This window comes from Juglans regia, chromosome 5 (genome assembly GCF_001411555.2).
Source record: "Juglans regia cultivar Chandler chromosome 5, Walnut 2.0, whole genome shotgun sequence".
NCBI classification, from domain to species: domain Eukaryota; kingdom Viridiplantae; phylum Streptophyta; class Magnoliopsida; order Fagales; family Juglandaceae; genus Juglans; species Juglans regia.
In genome coordinates this window covers 6,485,999-6,495,946 of record NC_049905.1, presented here as the reverse complement: position 1 = coordinate 6,495,946, position 9,948 = coordinate 6,485,999, and the positions used below count along the sequence as shown (strand labels likewise).

The following is a 9,948-nucleotide window of genomic DNA, read 5'->3' as shown; positions in this document are numbered from 1 at the left end:
GGAGAGGTCTCAATACAGATAAGCATGAAGACTAGAAAGAAAACACATATATAGTGAGCATCAATATTATCGAATGCGGCTATGCAGTGACATGATTAAATTATATATAATATACACACACACGATGCATATAATTAATATAGATTGGTATTCAATATGTTCATTTTTAACGACATGGTAATCTACTGATTGACACGCTAAACACACTACTTATGTACGTGTTTTAAATATGAGAATTGCTTCATACACAAAAAGATTATATAAAAATAAACTTACAAACTAATTTGATTTCATGGGATCTGTTAGATTTACTTTACAATAAAAGTAACTTTATAATCTGATATACCACATCATACCACATCAGTTTGTGGGTTTATTTTTGTATAATCTCTTAATTGTGTCTAAAGTATTTCTCTTTGAATATACGTAATTAAAATTATATATATATATATATCTTTATTTTGTAACTGTCGTAGTATTATAATAATCGGTCATGTATCTGCACACCGACTTGTAAGTAACATATTTCATGATATGACAAATAATTCGGTCAAGTATGGTAAGGAAATATTTGGTAATTTTGAGTGTATTTTCACTTTATATATTAAGGGCCAGGCAAGCGTCTTAATCTCATTGCCCATTTAGTCATTCATCTTATTAGGCTTATAAGTGTGAGTAGAAGGTCCATTTCCTTCATAGGGTTTCATCATCATCATCGTCATGATCTTGTTCTAACATTACAGCTTGTTTGTATTTCTTCTTTTGCAGGAGCAAATTAAAGCATTAATATTATTGAAATATGGAAGATACCAACGCAAAGGTCATGAGTATAACTGGCGATAATGGCCAGCAGCCGCAGGGCGTGACACCAATATGGCCTAAAAGGTCAATTGAAACGATGCCGCCCTTCTCTTCGACGTTTCCACCAAATCTTTCTTTAGGCAGTAATGGATCATTTCAAGTGTGGAAAAAACCCGCAATCCTAGCCAACCATGGCCGCCACAATATTGGGTCTAGCAGCGGGACGAAGAGCTTTTTCTGGCCACCTGCTGCCAACTCCCCTCTTGCACCTAAAGGAGACGATGATCGTAAGAAAAAAACCCAGAATGCATCTCCTTCATCCGATGACGCTACTGCTGTAAACTCTGTTGCTGGCGCAAGTGACCCTTCCAAAGTTGAGACTCTGAATGGCACTGTGCGGGTCAGATGGGGTAAAAACCTAAATCCAAATATGGACCCCAAAAAGATGAAACGGTACAGAGACATTTTCGATCCTTTCATGCATGATTAATACTGCTTTCTTTCTCTTTACGTTCGGGTTATGATGATCTTATTTGAATCCATGAGATATATATATATATACATACCATATAATTTTCTTCATGATATTCTAGGACGCTTTTTTTTTTTTTTGTAGGATTATATCAAACCGTGTTTCTGCACAGAAATCTCGAATGAAGAAGCTTCACTACGTTACTGATATGGAAAGGAAGGTGAAAGCTTTAGAGGTAACCAAGAAGCTCATCAGTACGATCTTCATTAGAAACGGGTGGCTCTTCAATATGCAATTTTTCTTAAATACGTATTGATTTAACGATGAGATATATATTATATGCAGGCTCAAATTGCAGTCTTATCTCCTCAAGTTGCACTTTATAAAAACCAGCAACGTTTGCTGCAAATGGAGCAAAGAAGCTTGAACCAACAAATGCTCCATTTCAGTACCAATAAGATTTTTAGAGATGGTGCGTACGGGTCGTCCTTGATCTCCGTGAGTGTATATATATGTCTGCGTGCCTTCCTTTACTTGCATCTTTAATGGTAGTTTCTCTTTTGGTAGCCGAAATTGAAGAGAACAAAGCAGAAGTGAATAGGCTGAGGCAACTCCATTTGAGCCAAAAACAACAGCAAATCCAGGCCGCGCAGACAAACTTCCTTAATTGGGAAACAGCTGGGATAGAGCAGATGGTGTATCCAAACTTAAATCAACGTGAAATGGTTTATGCGAATTCAACCCAAGGTAAAATCAGTACTTTAAATAATTAACCTAGCTAGATCGCAGCGAATTCATTACTAGATCCGGCCTTTACTCATGTTTCTATGTTTGCTTGATTTCTAGAATCCATAACCATGCATATACATATATGGTTAGAGTAAGTTTTCTTTCCATTCTTGCGTTTAAAAATCAAGGAACATAAATTTGCAAAGCAACCCTATAAACAAATAATATAATTTCTCTATTGTACAGATCATCATCTACATCTGAATTGTCATTTCTTATTGAAATTCTTGAAAGGAAGACTTAATAATTCCATCCTACATGATAGTTTAATTTTTTTTAAAAAGAATTATTATGTAATAATTCACAAGAGAGACAGAAATAGAGAGGGCATGCATTATAAGTTACTATTAATTAACATGGTGGCCAAGGGTTGACATCTTATCTTCATCCCAAACATTGTGACTGATTTCCTTTGGGTCAATCTAAGTGCTCAAAAATAGGATAAAAGAAATGAGTGATATGTAGAAGTATGGAAAAGAGTTATGCGTAGTCTTTTAGGGTAACATTATATCCTTAATAAATATTGTTTTCTTTTATACAAAACTCTTAAATTTGGGAAAACCTTGACGGATCTTAATTCGTAGAAGTATTTACTTATAATTTGTCTTAATCTTATATATGTAATGTCGTACAAAATAAAGAGACTAGGGGTGATCAAATCCTATGATTCGTTATGAATTATCTCCTATGTTTAGACAATTATAATCAAATTATTCTCTCCTGCATTTTAGGATCGATTTGATTTTGACATTATCTCTACTTGCCATATTTGTATTGTCATTACGACCTTCCTTGAGTTTCAATCATTATGACTCATTTGTAACGTAAATACATTTTGTTTGTGATGTATGTGCATTTATGAAATAAGATAACAAAATGCAATGCTTAGGGTAACCCTAGTGGTACTGGATGTAGACTTGTGTGGCTAAACCACCCAAAACCCTTTCTGTTTTATTTTTCTTCTTCCTCTTTTCTCAAAAAACTCTTGTTATATTAAAATATCTTTCGTGTGGTCAAAGTTATTGGCTAACGCCAAGTATTGATCCTTGATCATCATGTGGGCTTCAATTTTTAGGATTTCATTCACTCGCCTTTCGTGATCTTCCACGATGGTGCTCATCCCTTTAGCCAATTGTTGTTTCTCTTCCACAAAGATATAATAAACTTTGTATCCTTTCATCAATTGGTCTCTTTCATGCATTACCACACCAATCAAACCATATCTACAATAAATACAAACTACAATCATTGTGAGACACTTTCCCTTCTCAACAAGAACATCAATGGCATTTATGGTGAATACTTGTATGACATCTTTAAATTTTTTGATTTTCCATAGGAAGGAGTGGGAAGGGAATCCGGAAGTAGAAGATTGCAATGCTTAATCAGACATTAATTGATGTTTGGATAAGTTTTTCATCGATTTTGTAGTAAAATTTGCAATGACACTCCAAAATGTTATGAAAATTAACCTTTTTGCTCTGCATCTGTAAAAGAGTTGCAAGTAACTTCAAAAGTCAATTATGATACTCCTTATTGATGATGAGTGTATGTATTATATATGATTTCACATTGTTTAAGAATGAGAAGTTATTACTCTATATAAGATTCCAATAGGACTCCATTTTAAAAAGCAGCAACTCTTTCTTAGTTGAAGCCCCACAACCATTGACCTTGGGATTATCATCCTTTTAACTATTGACCTTGAAATTATCATCCTCGTCAAGCCTATATAGCAACTCATAACATTCCATTTTCTTCTCTTCTTACATTTTTCAGCCTAAACATACATTTTTGCTTTCTCTTTTCTTTATTGTTTTCATATTTATCATTGTTTAGGCAAGTTTTGGAAAATTCTCGATTGTGGTTGTTTTTCTCAACAAACTCCTTAGAATCATGAGGTCATTTGGGCTTCTAAAAAGTGGGAAAAATACTTCTTTCGAATCACTTTGTTTTTTGTTTCAATTTGTTTTCTATGGTTAAAACCCTATATAATTCATGCATATTGTTTATAAAGAGGGCTTATATGTCAATAAATGGACTATTTGTTACTTGCAGCCCAGAATAGCGAAGAAAACACAACACAACTGAATAAGCTAAGCCAAATTAATTTAACACAACAGGAAGATCAACAACCACAGCAAGTTGGACAGACATGGATACCAAGTAATTGGGAATTTCCTTTGGGCGAGATCATGATAAGCCCAAGCTTAAATCAAACCGGGATGCAGCAGAAAGTGAACATAAACTCAACCCTTGGTGGAATAGAGGCGATGCTAGGCTACAACACTTTGAACCCAAATCATGCAACTCACAATTGATATATTATAATTTGTATGCATAAATGAACCTTGGAAATGGCTGGTGCATGTACTAGTCTTCTCTTAATTGGATCTTCCTGTTTCTTTTCAATTTAATTGTTTGTTTGCTGTAACCTTATGATTGTATGTTGTTCTACGAATTTTGTATGCCTGTTGGATAGTGTTTATTTGAAAGATTTTTGGGAAGCGACCTAAAATTGTATGTTGTTTTCGATTGATTGTGACACTATACAAATGGTTGTGATATGTACCATATGTATACTAGGGAGAGTAATCCATGGCTAAACCCTAATACAACGTGACCCTATAAACAATGTTAATGGCATAATATATATTTTATGATATCATATACGTTATTAAGTATATATTATTTATATAAACACTATTTTTAATAATATAGTATCTAAATCGTGATAGAATGGATGTACCATGTATCTATACTCAGAAGTTTTCTAATAATTTAAAGAGATCACTGCATGATCCCACATATATATATATATACACATATATATATATATATATAACCTTTTTATTTTAAAAACAATGTACGTGACCAGTTAAAAACTTTAAATAGAGTTATGCTTGGTTTTCTTCAACTTGTACCAATAGTGGGATGCTGTTAAATGTCACATGGACATACACCAATCCATTTAATTCAAGATTCCACTGGATGCAATTGCCCCCATATATGCATATGATCTAATGAACCCCGCCATATAATTAATAATAGGTGTGAGAACCCTAATATAAATTTGTGTAGCCCAATCCTCTTTCTTTGAGAAATCATTTTGTCCTCTCTATGTTTAATTGGTAGGAGCTCTGATCAAAAATAAATTATATCTTTATTTCAATGTGGTATTCTGAGTTTACAATATTTTTTTAATTATGACAATCTTTTCTTCTACAATGAGCTCATGATCACACTACAACAAATGTGGGTTTTTTTGCATCTGTTTTGGCAAAAAATGGTTTATAAAACAGTCGCAATAGGTTATTTGTGGTCATTTCTAATTATCACTGGCTCACCCTTTAATTATTGTCCGAATCACCACTTTTTTCCACCATTCATCTATTGGCCACAATTAATAAAGTTTTTCTGACAATTGAGTTCGTCCAAAATAGTTTTCCATACGGTTGAAAATGCCACTAGTAAATCCTTATGTTTTGGTCGAAAAAATAGTTTTATCTACAACGGTATTTTGCTGAAAGTAATCTTTTCCTAAGAATGAGGTTCCTGGAATTACTCATGTGTCGCATGGTCTACTGGTTGAAAATTTTTTTTACATGTTGAAATCATTGGCTGCTAATGAATTTTTTCTAGAAGCTTGGGCCATGTTCTATCATCTTGTTGTAATGCTCTCTACATGATAAAACAATGTGATTATTAACTTGAACATGTCCAAGTGTATGCATTTAGGAATTTAAAACAATAGGAAATTGATAAACTTACTCTAAGTAAGGATCAGTCTCTGCACAATTATTAAAAACATACCATAGAGCGTTTACTAAAAGGTTGGGCTCTAACATATGAGATGTTGGCAAATCCAATAGACGAATGTTTTATGAGAAAAAGATAAGCCCTTTACCCTTTGATCTTGACTTAGGTCAGTGTTTCATTCTTGTGGACCATGTTTGGTCTCAACATTATTTACGTACATTGAGTAAAACGTGAAACACTCAACATGAACATATGCTTTGGCAGTTGAACCCTCAGGGTGAGCTTTGTTTCAAACATAACGCTTGAACCTACCCAGATATCTCTCAAAAGGATACATGCACCTGTATTGTACATGTCCTGCAAGCAATGCCTCATGAGGTAATGAATAGCAAGGTGCTCCATTACATCAAAGAAGGTGAGAGGGAATATCATCTCAAACTTACATAGGATGATGGGAATATTAGATTGCAGTCGATGCAACACATCTAGAGTCAATGTTCTGGCACATAACTTTTTAAAAAATGTACTCAGCTTAGTCGGCGCAAGGCATATATTGAGCCGTAAGTACACTTCAATTACAACAGGGAGCAACCGCTACATGAAAACATGACAATCACGACTTTTCATTCTTGACATTTTTTCTTGACTAATGTTAACACGTTGGGAAATATTTGATGCACAGCTATCAAGAGCTTAACCTGTGATAACCACTCACAAAAACTCTGCCTCTTCGTCGAATTTATCATGTAACATCCAAGTTTTATTGACCAATGGTTACTATCATGTTGTAGATGTAATTCTTTCATTATCCCAAGGTTGGCCAAATCCCTACGAGCATTGACAGTGGCTTTAGTTTTGCCATCAATATTCATCAGGATTTTCAAAATATTGTCACAAATATTCTTTTCAATGTGCATTACGTCCAGATTATGTATCAATCTTATGTCTGACCAGTAGGGTAATTGGAAGAATATACTTGTTTTGGTCCAATTCAACTCTGCATCTATGCACTTTTCCGAATTGAGCATCTTTGACATTCCCTAATTGTTCAAGAATAGAATCTCCTGACAATTCTATTGGTGTACTATGATAATCTTCGAGACCATTGAACAAACTCTTTTTTCCTTCTCCATGGATGTTCCGAGGCCAACTAACGCCGATAACTCATATAACAATGTTTTCACCCATATTGCAACCACATTGACTCCGTGTGAAATTACACGTAAGACAAGCCAATTTTCCCTAGTGCTTCAATCAGAAAGATTGGCATATGCAAGGAAGTTATTAATAGTCCACAACAATGTTACATGTAATTGAAAGACACATGAACTAGATGCATCAAATGTATCCAAACTTGTTTCCCACAAATCTTTTAGTTCATCAATTAAGGGAGGCAAATACACATCGATATCATTTATGGGTGCTATAGGGCCAGGAATTAACAAGGACAACATGAAGTATGTATCTTTCATGCACAACTGCATGAAGGTAAGTTATGTGGCACAAGTATCACTAGTCATATGTTTTAGGATTTTGCAATATTGTTAAACGGGTTGAAACCATCACTTGCTAGCCCGAGTCTGACATTGTGAGGGTCATTAGCAAACCAAGTGTGCTTGACATCAAAATCCCTCCATACATAAGAATCTACACGATGCCTCAAACAAGTTGGATCATTGACACGTTGATCATGATGCCATTTCATTGTATTAGATGTCTTATTTGATATAAACAATATTTGGAGCCTTGGCTTCAAAGGAAAATAGCACAAGACTTTAAGGTACACATGAATCTTTGTCCATGATTAGCATCCTTCTTAATGCCTCGCAAACAGGGCATTCTTGTCTCTCCTTGTGTTGAGATAAAAAAAAAAAAAAAGAATATAATCATTTGGGCATGCATTTATCTTCACATAATTGAAATCAAACCCACGCTCCAAACGATGTGCATCACTATACGAGCCGAGCAATAGAGTATTAGAGAATGCAACTTTCAATAGATTTATAACCATATCAAAAGATTTGATGCTCCAACCACCAATGGTCTTAATATGAAGTAACTTCACAATAAATGACAATATGAAAAAGTTTGGACAATATGGATATAAGGGACGTGATGCATCATCCAACAATTGTTGCAATGTTGAAGATTCACCAGTTTCGAACATTGGACCTTGAGTACTTCCATGATCTGTTGCAGAATTATCCATAAATGCTCTAGCGTGAAGGTCATTTAACATATCATCTATGTCGTCAATATATTCTCCAAAGTCATTGACAGTGTTACTATCTTCTTCAGTATTAGTATTAAATTATTTTTTCTCCCCATGAAAAATCCACTCTGTATAATGAGGATCAATCCTAACTATGAATAAATGATCCTCCATAGTCGCTATTAGTTGGAAGTACCTATTATGGCATTGACAACATGGACACCTTATCGTATTACTTCCATGTGCATTGTCCACTGCCATAGCCATCAATGCCATCATCCTTTCATCATATTCATTGGGTCTAAACCTATTAGTGATGTGCATCTAGGATATGTCCATCTTCCTATCCCATTAAATCAACAATAAACTTGAGAATAAGAACCAAAGTCCAAAACCCTTTACTAATGTACTTACAAATATTTTAACTAAAATTATAACTAGTTTTAAGTAAAAATTAGTAGTAGTTATATCATGAAAATGATAGATATCAAAATATTAATAATATATATATCCTGATCATTCAACTAAATAGGTGAAACATAAAATCTTATCTTCCAAAAGACTTCCAAACTCATTCAAAAAGTGAAAGTAAAAAATCACCAAAATATGAAGATATAAGGAAAAACTCAAGCATTATAAGATGTAGTTGATCAATAAAAAACAATGAACTTAATAGTGTTAGTTGCATAGTTAAAAAAAAAAAACAGAAAAAAACATGAGTGTGCCTTATGCGAATCTCCATATGTAACCAGGAATTGCTAGATTTTAACTTCTTCAGGGTGATTGAAAAAAATTTCTATAGAATCATAGAAAATTTCAATACCATTTAAAATATGGGAACTGTACATATTTTTTAGTTCCAACGTCTAGGTGCCAATTACAGGTTATCAATGCACAAATATTGTAATATATGTAAAAAAAAAAAAAAGTAGAAATTCGCTAGAGTGTAAAAAATGACCCATTTGAGTACATTATATGAGGTCAGATTTGAAGATAAATATATTTTAATAAATTAATTTATACTCAGTGACCATTGGGGTTCAAGTGAGAGTATTTTGAAGCTTCAAGTGATGTCATGTGATGGTAAAACTAAATAAGACATGTTAATTGAACCAGCTAAAGGATAACACTGTGATTGACATGCATCGTCATTGTATCATACATGATTTTGTCACAAATGCCAGTGTACAACCTTTTAGAGCCGACAACATATGGAGCAACAAAACAATCCAACAACATCTAGGTTTTACTTAAACTGAAGGAATGCCATAAGAATTACTATTAGAGTATCATCACTTAAAATCTAGGAAAGAATCTTGAGCCCTGAAGAAACTCATTCAAATGTGGTAATAAATATGATAGATGCACATCAATGGATTTCCCCCTGACACACTTGTGTTCATTACCACTAATATTTTGTATCTTGCCTGTTCAAAGTTTGACCAAATCTATTCGACAGTAGCAAGGAAAGTATGAGATGAATTGGGAAAGTTGCGTATCACTTGCTTAATAAATTCAAAGTAAGGAAAAAAAATGACATTTGCACATTGATACAGGTACTAAGGTCAAGAGACCATCAAAAGAAGCTGTCAAACTATCTTCTTACCTCAAGCTGAACAAAAAATTTTGTGAGTGATCCAACTTCACCAAGAACTTGACCCATCAACCTATCAACATGTGTTAATGCTCATTCCATTGTTGTGCCGACCCCAATGAGACCTTCAGGTACAGAAAATTGCAGCACATCTTGCTTAGCATACAATGAAACTGTTCTGGAATATATTGGTGTGCACCTAATGTTCCCACTCTCATGATCTTTAACAACAATCACAAGGCATACCTCAATAAATTGATTTACTTTAAAAAGGCTCTACAAAAGAACAGTTTCAAACGAGATACCAACATACAATTGATT

At 33.9% G+C, this 9,948-nt stretch overlaps 1 protein-coding gene across 1 annotated transcript; it reads left to right on the top strand.

The window, feature by feature from the left end:
- The first annotated feature begins 1,193 nt into the window (after positions 1-1,193).
- Positions 1,194-4,544, top strand: LOC108989872 (basic leucine zipper 34-like). The gene is made up of 5 exons (XM_018963635.1): positions 1,194-1,254; positions 1,418-1,508; positions 1,619-1,745; positions 1,841-2,020; positions 4,121-4,544. The coding sequence occupies exons 1-5, from the start codon at positions 1,232-1,234 to the stop codon at positions 4,381-4,383; spliced, it is 684 nt and encodes a 227-aa protein (XP_018819180.1). The 5' UTR covers positions 1,194-1,231; the 3' UTR covers positions 4,384-4,544.
- The last annotated feature ends 5,404 nt before the right edge of the window (positions 4,545-9,948 follow it).